Below are 16,400 nucleotides of genomic sequence, written 5' to 3' on the forward strand. Positions count from 1 at the left end.
TTGGAAAACATTTATGAATATCAAGAAAATTAATCTCGTACGTGAAACTAGCTGATGGTTTACGAACTTAATCACGAATTACAATGAACAACTATTTTTATACGTAACCCTAAATTTTAGTTGGATAATTTGAATTTTGATGTTATAAATCTTGTTATATTTTAGTTGTTCTAAATGTGAGTAAGATTAGGTGAATTGTAGCTCAAGAAATAAAATGGAAAATGTATTCTTATAAGTTTGATAGTTTGGTGAATTTTAAGATAATATATTTTGTTTGGTCAATTATTTTAAAATATAGAAAAATTAAAAATGAACTAATTGAAAAATACACTTACAAAACTATTAGTAAAGATGGAAAAGTGGCATAAGCTCTACAAAAGAGAACAGTGACTTATTAATCTCCAACAATTCCTCCAATGCCAGCCTTCCCTGCTTTGACCAAAATGATTTGCATAAGTTTTCTTATTCAACTTTTTTTTATGCCAATTTTAGTTTATACATGAGTAAATATAAAATAATATTTTTAATCCTTTTCTTTTCTTCATGGAAAAATTCTAATTATATCTAGGGATTGGATCAAAAGAGGATGATGATTTCCCTGGAGCAGATGAGTTATCCAGTCCGTAGACAAGAATGTTAAAATCTTTATCAAGATGCATTATGGATGAGAAAGAAGCACCATCAGCTTCTTTTCCAGCACTTGTTGACAATAATTTAAAATATTTGGCTTAAGGTGTTGTTGAAGTTCTAATTTATGAGAACATTTTAATTGAATAAACCTTACCAATAAAGATCTTGCAATAACAGCAATTTCCATTGACAGCTTTATGCACCTCACAATTGAAATACACTACTAGAATAAGTTCTATACATTGTCACTCAATTATGGGTTGTCATATAATTAAAAATTTGAAATTAACTTTGTCATATAATTAAAAAATTATTGACTTCGGTAGTAATGGTTTCCTAATTACTTAACAAAAAATCTTTACAGAGTGTGTATCAAAATTTATCTTCACTGGCATCTGTATCTCTAAATTGTCATTATGTGTTCTAATTCATGATTTAATTTCAGGTATTTGAACCTAAACTCACATCCTCCTTGATGGTACCTTAATTTTCACCCATATCAACTGCTACAGTTGATGAGGGGCTAGAGTGGGCTATCAGAATCCTCAGTGCAAGAAATTGCTCTAGGAACCCCATTGACACCTTTTTCATGTGTTTCACAATGCTTCACTTCCTGTGTTGTTGATGAGTGTGTGGCCAAGGTTGGGGGATCCACATCCATAGCACAATCTTTGCTACCTTTATCTAAAATATTATCTTCAATCTTATCATTAGAAAAAGCACCACTTTCGGAAGCTGAAATCTCATTTTCTATTGTAGCCAAGCTCCACTCTTTGTTCTCTTGCAACGTGTAACTTGGATCAGTATCATCAACAGGGTGCAAGACAGGATCAGAAGTTGATGGTGGATCAACATTCATGTCAGCAGTCAAACTGTCCACTGCAGCACTCCCAAAACGTTCGCCATTTCTAGTGATAACTCCATCCTCACCCTGATCGGCAATATCATGCATTGCACTAGCACATCCAGGGGCTTCATTTGAATCATGTCTATCCTCACCACCATCCAAAGATAAAACATCATTGGTGACATGCTTCTTAATAACCTGACCCCGGTTACCAGAGACAACCCTGAAACTTTCCAGTGGAATATCAATACCGATCCGTTCCTCCATAGGATTCGTGACAGTCTGGACACTTTCTTTATCCAGTAGAGTATTTAACTGCTTCTGAACTGAAACTGCCAATGACACCGCATGATCACGAATTAAAGAATCAAAAGGGGGGCAATGCAGCATATTATTCAGTGCCTGGTGATACTGAAATAAAGTGACAGATGGTAAAACGGACCCTCTCTTTCGGCAGATACTGAGAACTTTCAAGATATGCTCACAAAGGTTGCCATCTTGTGCCCAACTACAATCACAAATGCTCAACATTGAACCAGTATTCCATACAACAAAAGCTTTATCTCGATCATCCTGATCAGTAACCTTAGCACATCCATCTTCTATTGATACATCAGAGTCAGGAATCTTCAGTGCTTTGCGCCATGATGTCAAACCACTCATCCATTCATTTTTCCAGTATCGTGCAAAATCATCTTTTCCCGAGTACTCATCTAACCAGAAATAAGAGTGGACTTTTGTACCCAACTTGTCGACCAACCAATCGGCCCGCTGATAAACACCAATTTCTTTCTCATTCAACAGCCTAATCTTCAATTGGTTGTGATAAAGTTCCATTGCTGCACAAGACTCCTGGCTAACAAGAGGAAGAGTTTGAAGTGCATTGATCCATGCTCCTACATCAAAGGGACAAAGTAATTTCAATGTACACAAAGTTACAATAACAAATTCATATTATAAAAACTAGCGGGAACACAGACGCTTTCGTGCCTGTGTATCCGCATTTTTTATTTTTATCATTACAACACATGTGACACCATTAAGCAATAAACCAAAAATTCATTCTCAATTGTTTAATCAACATTAATCATGAAAAATATTATATACAAAAGAAAATATGATGAAATATGCTTTTCTTTTCTTTGCCTTGGACCCGCAAAGAGACTTAGTCAAATTATTACCACCGTCAACCACTTCCCCTCCATATCCTCCATCACCACCCCCCTTATTCTTAACCCTCCCAATCAAATCCTAGAACATAAGCGTTTCGTTTCGCTTGTTTGTTCTTCCCTCTCTCAATCCATTTTCTCACTCCTTTCGCTCATAGACTAACGCGCCTCCCCCTTTCTCCCTAAGCCCTCTCTTTCTCATAGACTAACCCCTCTCACTTCCACCGGCCGCACTTTTATCTGGTACTTTATTTTCTTTTCAAATTTTTATTCAATGAACAAAACCCTACTATTCTTTTTTTTGTCTTTAATAGTTCTATTATAAGTTTGATTAAATTGTTGTGTTAGTGTATTTTATGACTTCTCATATTTTAGATTTTGAATATGAAAATAGAAAAGAAGATGAACGGGAGAAAAAGATGCAATTGTATACCGTTACTCAGCAAACCTCACTTTGCAATGTTTAGTTTTGAATTTAAAAATAGTGTTCCCTCTTCTGTTATCTGCTCACAAAATGACAAATATCTCCTCTCATATATTTTTAAACTAATAAAATAAAATATAAAGATAAAGATAAAATTGGAATAAAATAAAATGGCAGTTAAAGAGGATAATCCCTTTATATATAGGTATAGATATCCCATAAAAACATTATGATTTTATCCCTAACCTGATTGACATTATATTGACAGACAAATAGTCAGGAAATAGCATGCTGCAAATATAATAAGTGGAACAAAACAAACAGCAACAGTTGCAATCAGTTAATAAGTATAGAATATGCAGTGGTTTTGCCCACCCAACAAGAGTAAGCCAGTAAGAGACCATGCACAAATTCGGATAAGAAGCCTTAACATCACATCATCGCACATATAGTTTTTTAAACATATTCTACCACTAAAATTACGTAAATATCAGAACATGATAAAATCAATTTTCATACTTTTGATGATTGATAATATTCATCACGATAATATATTGGCATCAATCAAGTTGACCAACTCTTTGTCGTCATGGTAACAAAATCTTTACCATAATATGAATGAATGAATCTATATTATTTTGAAAAATCATTACCATCTTCATGAGAAATATAATTAGCCTCTCCATGCGTCTTTGAGAAATGAAAAGTTTAATAAATGGGATAACTAATGGATTCTATTTCTTTATTTAATATGCTATATTATAAATGGGTGTGTGGGTGACTAAACTCTCAAAATTATTTTTTAAAGAATAATATATTCTTGTTATAAACATTATTAACTATTAATAGCATTTTCATAACCTTAGAAATGATGGTCTCAATTTAAGTTCAACATGAAAAACAAAACTACTTTTTTACCAACAATTAAAATAATATTTTTCATGTATACATAATTCTGACATCAAAATTTCAGCATCTAATTAAAGCACAGATTAGTATTAATGTAAGTGTTGATATTGTATTCATTTATAGGGCATAAATCTAATAAGAGCAAGAACAGTTAGAATAGATTGTGGGCATACTGTTATTTTTCAATTTCATTAGAAAATAAATTGCATAACACCATCTAGTTATTACTAACCTATTCTAGGATGCCAGGTGGACTTGAAATAGTCCATAAATTTGGATTCATCAATAAACTCTTCCATGAATTCTTCAAAGAGTGACATGTTTCCTTGAAGCCGGCAAATATTATCCACTATCCACCCAAGCCGTCTGGATATCTTTATTTGCATATCAGATTTCAAGCACTTTACTATGTTTTTATGCCATAAATGACGAATCCGCCAGAAACTTATCATTACTGTACACTGAAACACATCCCTGAAAAAATAAAGAATATGCATACTTGTTAGCACAGAGGTTGTGATAAAATCAATTCCTTGAACTGATGCAGTAAAGCACAACCCTATAAGGTCCTTACCAGCATCAAAGACACTTTCTAAGAGAAATTATTTCCCGAATTCAATTGTTTCCCAAACAAGCACACAATTTGAGTTTTTACAATAATAAACCACAGGACCAAAAACACTTAAAAAGATGAAAAGATTAATTTTGGTTTGAACAAAGAAAGCAGAACACAGGCATACGTCACTAGAAAAATAAAAGTTTGCAATGCATTTCTATACTTATTCAACATTAAAAGAATACTACTTTTAACAGAAGCAAATAGCAGATAAATTTTGAACCAACCTGATTGCTAGAATATCATACAATGGATCATCTACTATGAAGCCAGCCAACTTCCAAGTAGGATCTTTGGTGTGAACTCTGTTGTAAAGAGCCCTCATCCATCGATGTGCATCCAAACTTGAAAACCTTGGCGCTATTATCCATGCCACTGGAATGGCTTTCTTGTCTGAGTTGAACACTAGAAGACTATGAATGGGATACTGGAAAAAAAAATTACCAGCATGCTTGCTTTTAGAAAATCAAAGCAAATATGTTTTTGGTCACTTCAAATCAACGGAAAATGAAAGTAACAAACCTGTAATTTATTTGTACCTAATCTTGAATCTGAGGCAAGCAGACCTCGGTTTCCAAATCTAATCAATTGTTGCAATTGCCACTCTGTTTGAATGCCCAGAGTAAATGGATCTGAATCAGAGAAATCTTCGTAGAAAAAAACCTGATTTTGGTGACTTTCGACCCACATGCTTATACTGACAGCATCATCAGCATCTAGCTCATATGTAGAACGACGGATTGCCCTCTCTTGTCGACGAACATAACGGTGGGTCAAAAGGTCATCACGGTTAGATGGACCACCTTGTCTCTCAACAGATTCATTGTGTCTCTGCATAATGGTTTCCACAGAGACTCCAACGTATAGAAGAGATAACACCCGAAGACAGAGCTCTTCTGAGATATATGGAGCAAACATAGCACGTGTTCCAGCAGCCTTTTTGTCCTGCGGACCATGGCATGGAAAACCCTTTTTGTCCACATGCTTATCATCATTATATATGATAAGGGCAACTGAAGGTTCAGCTATAAGGCGCTTCACAATAAAGTGACAAGTACAACCTCTCTTGGTATTTGGTCTACCTGCATTTTTCTTCTTTGGAACATATGTAGTACGACTTGGTCGGACAATGCCACCTTTTCTATGGTCGTCAGGACCAAAGGAACACCAATACCTACATTGAGATGGTATTAAACTCTGAAGTAGAATGCAAAAAACAATAACGATGAAGAAGTGATTCCCAATGAAGACAATTACAACTTACAAAATGTACTCTAGTATCCCATCAACCTTTTGCTTGAAAGGCGTTGATGGAGACCGTCGACGCCTTGCTTCAACATGAAATCTTGTAGGACATTCTTTATTATTGGATTCACCCCTCACAAAATCATCAACTCTAGCAAATGGTATTAGAGCAACTCTATCTAATTTATCATGCCAACCTTCCACTTTTGACCACACTAGGTCAAGAGAGGAAATTTCCAATGTGGGAGGATTTTGTACTGGAAGGGATAAAATTGCATCCCATCTGGCCATGGTATATTAACACGAAATGAATTTTTCCTGTTTAAAACCCACTATCAATTGATTTTGCAATTAGCATTATAATTATGATGTCCAATCTCCAAAGAAACTGCAAGCACAGTTGAAGACACTGTCATTGTGACAATATTCTAAATTGTACAAAGGAAGTACAGTTGAAGGAAAGGTTCCCATGAATTTCATGATTGTAAATTCTTTTTAAAGGAAAGCAAGGATTAGAGGAAGAACTGGATTAAATGGAAGCCAAATAAATTCAAATTGCAAGAATAGGAGGAAAAAGTGCTACTACTTCAATCACACACAAACACACACTAGCAGACTCAAATACTTCTAATAATATTAGGTGTCAAAACCATATAAAATATAACTTTCAATTCATCTAATTACCTTTAAACTTACATACAAACAGTTATTTAACTGAAAATCAAAATATATTATTTTACTTTACTATCCAAGACTATTATTACCAATAACTGACAGGAGCAACCTAAAAAGATGCTACCATGCTACACATATACAAATGCTAAAAAATACAGTCAAAATTAAAGAAATATTTGTCTTTAAATCAAAATTCATAGTCTATATATGGTGTCTGTCATCAATCTACAGCATAATTAACAATATGAACAACAAAAGCAACAATACAAAGAGAGAGATAGAGGAATGAATTTAACATGCACTGCCAAAAGTACGACTGAACATAGAGTAGCTATTTAAGCAGTCAAACTCAAGATTCTATTCAGACTCAGGAACTGGATACAGAATCGTAAATCATTTACATGATATATGAAACTAATATGAATATGCATTATGCATATAACATAGCATAGCATAAATCAGAGGGGAGAACCCGTATAAGACACCACATGCTTAATTAATAATCATAGGGTCCTGTTTGGAGGAAACTTCTCTACAAGCACATCCAAGAGAGAGAAATGAGAAGGATAGTTGGGAAAGCTGAAATTAACTTCTGCATAAACTAAAATTTAGCCTATATACGAGTTAAAATTCAGATTCTGAGAAAACTAATAGACATTAACTTCTACAAATTAGCTAATCCTTCTCATTCTTCTCTCACAGGTCTTCCTTCAAATATATTCTTAATTGATAATCATAAATTAATAATCATAAAAAACTCAATACCTAAACTCCGTACATAATTGATAACTCCACAAGTGATAAATGACAAATAATGCAAGTTGAAATACGTAGTAGTGCCTAGTGACTACTCCTAGTACAAAACACAAGACATGAACCAGTGAAGCACAGAAACAGAGAAGCCAAACAGAGTTTTAAGCTATGGTCGCAGTGGTTCCGGCAACAGCTTTGGGGGTTGGGTTTGTGCTAGAGGTTGAAAAAGACGCAGTGTTGGGGTTACAGACGAAGTTACTTTTGGACTTTCTTTCAGGGCAATTGCTTCCCGCACCATATCACCACCTGATTTCACGAAAAAGACGAAACTATCCACCATATCACCACCCGATTTCACGAAAAAGACGAAACTATCCTTAAAAAAAAATTCTGAAATATGTGTTCTAGATTATTTTTTTCCGAAACAAAATTTTATATTACGGATTTTTTTATCCATAATGGAATTTTTATTTTTTTTCTCGATTTTCATTTTCAAAACATAATAATCTCTTTTCCAGATTTTTTTTCCTCGAATATATTATTTTTTTTTTGGATTTTTTTTTTCTGAAATAAAATTTTAATTTTTTTTTTGGATTTTTATTTCCGAAACTCAATAACCACTTCCAGATTTATTTTTCCAAAATATATTATTTTCATTTCCGAATTTTTATTTCCAGAATTAAGGGTATTTTTGGAAATTAAAAAAATATGTTGGGTGCAGGTTAAAAATGATTGGGTGTAAGAAGCATTTGCATTTTTAACCTGCACCCAACATATTTTTTTAATTTTTAAAATTATCCTTTATTCTAGAAATAAAAATATAGAATTGAAAATAATATATTCCGTAAAAATAAATCTGGAAGAGGTTATTGAGTTTCAGAAATAAAAATCCAAAAAAAAAAATCTGAAATTGAAAACAATACATTCTAGAAAAGCATATCCAGAAGAAAGATTATTGTGTTCTAGAAATGAAAATTCGGAAAAAAAATGAAAAACTCATTATGGATAAGAAAATCCGTAATATAAAAAATTCGTTCTGGAAAAAAAAATGCGAAACACATATTCCGGAAAAGAGAGTCTGGACGGTATTTTTATATGCACCTATTTTTTTAAGGACATTTTCGTCTTTTCCACTGGAATTGGGTGTAGCAATATGGTGCAGGAAGCAATTGTCTTCCTCTTATGGGCTTAGATTTTCCAGGCCCAAATCTAAAGTAAAAGAAGAGAATTGTAGGAGGCAATTGCTTTCTGCGCCTGATATTTTTGAACTTGCACTCGATGTTTAATGTGAAATAATAAAAATATTTTTTTTAATTTTAAAATAAAAGCTCCGAATAATTTTTGTTCAATTTTGTATATGAAATAATTTTGTGTTTATTCTATTTTCATAAGCAGTTTAGTTATGCTTAAATTTACATTTAAGATGAGCGACATAGACACAAAATTTTCTTACGATAAACAATTATAGAGTTTTAGAGAAAAACATAATGTAATATAATTTTAAAAAAAATTACTAGTTTGTATTTGTATATGATACAATCATACCAACCATTTTTTAAGAGATACTGGTAATTATAGCACAAATCATTTAAAATAATACTTTCACCATATTTTAATTATTTTTCAATTTTAGTTATTCAAATTTCATATTTACATAAAAGAGGAAAAAAATATTAACTTTAAATGTAAGTATAAATTTTTATATTATTATTTTAAAAAGAAACAATTCTCTTAAAAAAAACTTTATCAAGCATGTCTTAAACTCATCAGAATTTAGAGCATAAGTGATAATGCTCTTAGCAATACAATCATATTGAGCTCTTTTATTTTCACTCTTAGTCCATTGGGACCAAGGTTACTCAATGAAACACCATCTTTTTTTCAAATTTGGGTACAAAATGGCCATTTACAATAGCAACCCATATTCCTCTATCAATTGATTCAAGAAAGATTTTCATTCTAATATTCCAGAATTGATAATTCAATCCCTAAAACAAATGTGGCCTATTTATTGAAGCACCTTCCCCAAAGAGTAGTTTTCAGCCATTTTAAAAGGTCTAAGGATAAAAAACTTGAATGACTTTCAAGAACTCAGCTCCTGATGCCAATTGTTAGAACTAAAGGCCTTAAACAAGAGGGGGTGAATTGTTTTTTAAAGATTTTTGCAAGTATTGAAGGTAGAGTGAAAGACTATGAAGAATCAATCAATTAAAATTTTGTTCAGCCAAATAGGAAACTGCTTTTAGTTTGATTCCGAAAAAGTAACCTGTTGTTTTTTACAAAACAACCAGTTGTTTATACCAACAAATTTGAAAACCAAAGATAAAACGGTTTAATGAGTGTAGGGATAGAGAAATTCACACAAGATGTTTATATTGGTTCACACTTAATCAAGAGTTACATCCAGTCCTCAGCTAACCACTGAGAATTCACTATGTAATCAAACCTAGATTACAAACCACACACCAAAAGTGATGATCTTGAACCCCTCAAGAACACACACCACTTTTGACAAAACACACAATTTCCAGAAACACTTTCTGAAACTACATCACACTAGTACACACAGAAATACAATGTTTAGTGAAGAAGGGAATATAATACACCTGCGTAAAATCAAAGATTAAAGTTCAGAATTATAAGACAATCCTATTCCACACTTGAGATTATCCAAAAGCTCTTTGAAATCTTGAAAACTATTTTTGATTGATCTCTCTTTTTTAGTTAATGCATAGGAGCATAAAACAATCTTTTTATACTCCAATCAGATGGTCAAAGCTAAAATCAAGAACCAAACACAATTTGAATCATTTAAAACAAATTGGAACAACTTAACATTAAGGTTTTCAGAAAAACAACCAGTTGAATTCTCGAAACAACCGGTTGAATTAGTATGATAACAAAACAAAGCCAAACTTTTCAAACTCATTTTAAAAGCCACTAAGTGTCAAACAATCGGTTGAATCGACATTTCAACAGATTGAAATTTCACACTCTTAAGAAAACTCATCTTTTTCAAAAGGATTAAGATTCAATTAACCTTGGATAATCTTAAATAGTGGATTAACAATTAAAAGACTACTAGACACACACATAAAAAAACAACAAAGTCTCCAAGCATCCCTCTTGAATTTGGAGACATCAAAGCACCTTGTTCAACATATGTTTCTCAACCTTCTGGCTTTAAAGATAACAAATATCTTTAACATGTTTTCAAGCTAAAAAAGGCTCTATATGGATTGAAGCAGGCACCTAGGTAGTGGTATAAGAAGCTTAGCAATTTTCTCTTATCTCATGGCTATGAGAGAGGAAAAATTGATAAGTTTTCACGTGGGTGCGCAAAAATTAGAAAAAAGGGTTCTAGTCTTCATCACAACATGGATGCTTACACCAAGAAGGAGTAATCATTTAGTTCTGACCGAAGAGGACCTTGTGTTGGTATATTGCATTATGAAAGGAATAAAAGTCAATTGGATTTATATCTTCAAGGAGCACATGCTCAAGTCAATCAAGCTAAGTGACTATAGATTTCCCTATTGTAAGAATTAATGGCCTTGACAAGAGAAGGGTGAATTGTTTAAGGAAATTTTTTCGCAAATACTGGCTAAGAATGAAGATTGATGTTGATTTCAAATCAAAGAATCAGATTAACCAAGAAAACAAATTTGTTAAAACTGTTATAAAAAATTTAACCGATTGTTTAAGACATCAGAAAATAAATCACAATTCAAACAGATTTTAAATGAGTGAGAGAGAGAAGATCACAAAAACAATTATATTGATTCACTCCTTACTAGAGTTACATCCAGTCTCCAGAAAACCATTGGGTATTCACTAGGTAACCAACAACAGATTACAACACACCACAACCTCAAAGAGGTGATCTTAACCACTCAAGAACTCACCCTCTTTGACTTCACACGCACAGTCAGAACAATCCTCTGACCTTACAGATACAAGAATTCAAACTAAAGAACAATTACAAGAGAATATGGAACATATTACACCTGATTACAGGAAATCACAGTTGCTGCTAATCCACTCTTTAACCAAAGCACAACCCAAAGCAATCTTGCTTTCTTGAATCCAAACTTTCACAAAATCTTTTTTGAAACACTTGTTGTGTGTTTCAAATAAGAAGGGGAATCACAGTTTTATAACTAATCAAACTAGGCGTTTTAATCAGTTAAACTTGAGCCAAAATAGTTTGTAAATAACTGAAAACAGATTTAACAGTTTTATGAAAAGCTGTTAAGAAATTCAAAAATCAACTGGTTGAAAAGAAGATTTAACCAGTTGAATTGGTTTTGACAGTTAAGTCAACCAAAACTAGAACATTTCAAAAACCCTTCACATAGGCTGAGGAAAAACAACAGATTAAAACGAGAAATCAACAGGTTGTTTTTGACTTAGCTTTGAAAAACATTTTTCTTTTCAAAAACCAGATTGATTTAGTTGTGAATTGATTTAGTTGTGAATTGATTTGGAGTGGATCTAGCAAATTCTAAACTAACTAGAACAAAAACCCTAAATACAACAACAAGATCTCCAAGTTGTCTTCATGGATTTGGAGGCATCAAAGCTTCATGTTCAACACCTATGTTATTCTAATTTCTAAATTTCTTCAATATTTTGAGGTTAATTTTGAGAAAGAACTAAATGAAACAATCAAGCAATCACATGAGATCAATAATGGATCATTAGTCAAGATGGGCTTTGTGAAAATGAATGACAGGTGGGTAAGCAAAGAAGATGAGTACCGTATGGCTAGATAAAGTCATGGTGTTGGACCTAGTGGGACAAGTGGAGTTGTTGATGATTACAACTTGCAAGCCATGGTACCATATGTTCCTCTAGTTGAAAGAAGTGAACCTCTTTCTAGTTTTGAAAGATTGATGGTGAACAAGCTTGATTTCATCTCTGTAACACAGAAGGAACATTATGAAAGGGCTGAAGCAAGGTTTGAACACCTTGATCAGCAAATTGAAGCAATGCAAGAGCAACTGTTAATTTTATACCATTGCGATGATCAATTTTTGTTTTTGTTGATTTTAGTCTCTCCATTTTTTTTCTATTTGTTGAAGACAAATGGGGGAGAAAAATATTGTTGTTGTTAAAACACCATTGTTGGATTCTTTTTTATATTTTGAATGTTGTGTGTTTCTTGTAGGGGTTGTCCGAGAGTGCATGTAAGCATCTTTGCTTACTCGACTCGAGGTTGGGGGACTGTGTGTCTCCTATACCTACTCAGTTTCTTGGCAAAGTTGTTGACTACTTGGATATTTTCCGCATGGGTTGCTCGATAAACTTATCGCTAGCTTGAACGTTATGACATCGTTAAATCGGTCGATCGATCTTCCCAACCACCTGCGGCCAAGCCTTAACTAACCTCTTTCTCAACAAAATTTCTTAAGCATGAGCCGAAACCAAAAATATCATTTACAATGTTCCACTTAAAGAGGTGATTACAGGTACAAAGAGGAGAGAAAAAGAGGGAGAGAATTGACTTTTTTGAATCTAAAATTAGACATTTATATTTGGATAAATTAGTGCACTAATACTCTAGTTAAAAACTAATAATCCTTAAACGGAAGCACATAATAATAAAGGGTAAGTAGGTAACTTCACTCATCCTTAATTCTATTGAAAGGTCATACCAAGTTAATCAACCAAAAACCATTTTTAGTATCTAAATCTAAATCTAATACAATTGTAGGTAGCACAAACGAAAGCTTTTTCCACGTGTCATTCTCACGTATTTTTGGGAAAAAAAATTTAGAAAGAAAATTACTTAAAGAAGAAAGGTGGATGATAGTTGTCGTTTTGCTGTCAAATTAATATGATTCTAGCGTAGACTTGTGTAACACTAGAGAGATGATAGTATAATTGTGGACAAATGTCCCCAAGTTGTCTCCCAACGAATCCAATAGTAAAATCAGTTGATCAGGGTTTAAAATCTACCTGCAAGCAATAAAAGTTAGCAATAACAATAAAGATAAAAAGGGGGTTTGAGATAGTTGTGCAGAAAATATAAAAGAGATTAAAATAGCAAATAAAAAAAAACGGTTGATCCCAAGTTCTTCCACCATTGAATTCTTCACAGGTTCTCTAAAGATTAATCTTTTCTCAATCCTCCAACAGAGCTCAACCAGATTGAACATGCGCCGATCTGATACAACTGAAACTCACCAGTAAAGCATGCGTCTACTAGTTTAATCAATACCCACTTTGTTCCATGCGTATACTCCATGGGAATGCTTACCTCCTCTCCCTTGAATCATGCGCCCAAGAAATTAATTAGAACAAAGCGAACTAACTAAGAAACCAAAGTTTAAGATAAGGAAGACTCTCAATCATGCGTTCAAGTACAACCTCTCACAAAAACTAGTTTTCCAGGAGATTAGACAATAAAAACAACTGCTATAGAGAATTAAAAATCGAAACTTTTATTGAACAAAACCTCAGAACTCAATGGGGAATTACAAAAGAATCAACCAAAAAGGTTTAGCCTTCCATGCGGAGACAAAACAAAAGAATTACTAAGAAGAAAATAAACTAAGAAAACCCTATGCAGCTCTCTCTTTTTCTCCTTGATGCTTGTGTCCTTTTATAGGCTTTTCTGCTCCAAGGATCTTGGGAAAATATTGCAGTTTAGATTTTGTAAACAGTTTCCACTTTCCATAATTCTTTTTATTTTGCATAAGATTTGCTTCCAATTCTGTTTCTGGAATCTTGTAGCTTTTATTTTCTCTTTCTTCTCCTCAAAATATTTTTTCTGTTTTGGTTCAAGAAGCAACTTGGACTTTTACATATTTGGCCCATTCACAAAGGTAGATGCTTCCTCTGGATAATTTACTCTAAAAACACAAAATTAATAATAATAATAGTTAAGGCCTAATTAAACCCAATTATAAGAATATTAATTAAAACAATGGATTTATTTATTATTATAGTCCAAAAATCTATGAATAAGGCTAGTGAGTGTGAATAAATATATGCTCATCAGTGGACACGTGTCACAAGCAAATGCTCTCTCATTCAGTTGGGCTCAAAGGTCGACACATGTCAAAAATTGATGCTCTCTCATTTAGTTGGGCTTAAATTCAAGAACTAACCCAATTCCTCTTCTCCCCAATTCCTCTTCTCTACCAAAATTAGGGTTTCATAATAGGGTTTCAGATTTTTTCTGCTGGCACTGCCTTCCATTTTTCCTTTCCTATGTATCACTATGCAATGCAAAATCCAACAGATGTTGTAGATATATCACAGAGCACCATTTTCAGGTAATCCTTTTTGAATTTGAATTTACGATTTCTCACTCCGCTTTACCTCTCTCTCAAACCCTCATACCTTTCTCTCTCCGAAACCCTAATTATCTCTGAAACCCTCACGCTCCTCTCCTCTGCAAACAAAACCCTATCATTAATGTTTTTCACAATTTTGGTAGTTGTGATGATGGCGTAATGGAAAACTCTTTTTTCCAATAAGAGATTTGTAGAAATGACGCTTAGTTTTGAAATTTGAAATGGTAATGACTATCACTACATATACGATGTTGTATTGAGCATTTTATGATTTGATTTTGGTTTTTTGGTTTTTCATTTGAAATTGGGGTTTTCTGAGTTTGCTATGGTTGTTTCTATTTTTTTTCTCTTCCTGTTCTTTTTTGTTTTCTTCTATTTTATGGGGTTTTCTGAGTTTGCAAATGTTTATTCATTTTCTTCAAATGTTCGTGTGTTCATGTGTTATTTGGTGTTTTTGATCCAAGTTCAAAAGGTCTGTAAAAGTAATTGTGTTTGTGTTTATTATTATTATTATTAATATTATTTTTTAGTCTAATGATACTTTCTTACTTCTGCAGGAGATCTAGTGTAGTTCCATTTTGGCGCTTCTGATCCAAATTTCAGAAGGTATTTTAGCGCTTCTAACAGTTCTCAAAGAAAAGATTGATTATGCACAATTAACAATTTCAAAGAAAAGATTGATTATGCAAAATAATATTAGTTAAGATGCTTGGTTTGAAATGGACATACATCCTAAATTACACCCGTTTTAATTTATTTCATGACTTCTAATAATTAGATGAAAGAAATCTAATCTAAATCTAAATCTAATACAATTGTAGGTAGCACAAATTAGATGAGAATGAACAACTTATTTTGATGATTAGTAGGCACAGCCTGCCGCAGAGCTATATGCATAGTAAAATTGATATCATAGTAATATGAACTATAGAACATTCAATGGTACAAAAAATAACATTTGAAGCACACTATTGAATTTGACAGATAATATGACACATTCAATATCTACCTTGGGAAGCAACAAATATCAATAGACAATCTTTTCTAGAATTTTTCATAAAATGGGCCTTTTAAATCTTTGTCAGGAAATTTTGTAAACAAAGCATATAACTTTTGGAATGTGCAAGTAACTTTTCCTTGCATTATATTATTAGATTATTGTTACAATTTGACTGTTTTTTCTTAATCTCTTTTTTCTACCTTAATTTGTTTTTTCTTTAGCAAAATAAGCGTACCATGTAGTACACATATGGTAATAAAATTACATTAAAGTAAGTCATTATTCTGCACATCATTGGAATAAGCCAATTATCAAAAAGTCAAACTGCATCCAAAATTTCATTGGTTATTCCCGCTCTAAACTTTCTGTGATTTCAGTAGGTATTTGTAAAATTGTTTTGTGAAAAGAATTTAACAACCAATGATCTTCAGTATCAACATTATATGCATATGGAGCCAGATGAGTCAAAGTTGGCAAGAAATCGAAGGAAGATCATCCTTCAGAATAAGTTACACGGAAAGGCTACAAAAGTTACAACAGGTAGTACCACAAATGCAGTTCATGTTTTTATATACAATTTAAGTTCACCCTTCATTACTTGATTTGTTCATACACTGAGATTAAAGTTACAAGAAACCTATTTTAAGAATATTTAGATGAAGTTTTGTATGTTGGTCATTATTTCATGGTAATGTATTAGAATGAGAACTGGATTGCAGATATGAGTGAAAAATCAAACAACAATCCAACAAAGAAAATGAAGATGGTTTTGAACCAAGAATGTAGAAGGCAGAGGAATAAGTTAAGTAGTACTTCATATGGATTAAA

At 32.8% G+C, this 16,400-nt stretch overlaps 1 protein-coding gene across 2 annotated transcripts; it reads right to left on the minus strand.

Moving 5' to 3' along the window:
* Positions 1-872: 872 nt before the first annotated feature.
* LOC137831014 (uncharacterized) lies at positions 873-7,593 on the minus strand. 2 transcript variants are annotated; one of them, XM_068638500.1, is made up of 6 exons: positions 7,424-7,593; positions 5,860-6,249; positions 5,118-5,769; positions 4,823-5,022; positions 4,212-4,453; positions 873-2,373 (listed from the first exon to the last, which is right to left on the minus strand). In XM_068638500.1, the coding sequence occupies exons 2-6, from the start codon at positions 6,129-6,131 to the stop codon at positions 1,154-1,156; spliced, it is 2,586 nt and encodes an 861-aa protein (XP_068494601.1). In that variant the 5' UTR covers positions 6,132-6,249; positions 7,424-7,593; the 3' UTR covers positions 873-1,153. The 2 variants fall into 2 exon arrangements, with proteins under 2 accessions (XP_068494601.1, XP_068494600.1); XM_068638499.1 differs by having other exon boundaries at positions 5,860-6,228; positions 7,281-7,501.
* Between the last annotated feature and the right edge of the window lie 8,807 nt (positions 7,594-16,400).

Source organism: Phaseolus vulgaris, chromosome 6 (genome assembly GCF_000499845.2).
Source record: "Phaseolus vulgaris cultivar G19833 chromosome 6, P. vulgaris v2.0, whole genome shotgun sequence".
Taxonomy (NCBI): Eukaryota; Viridiplantae; Streptophyta; class Magnoliopsida; order Fabales; family Fabaceae; genus Phaseolus; species Phaseolus vulgaris.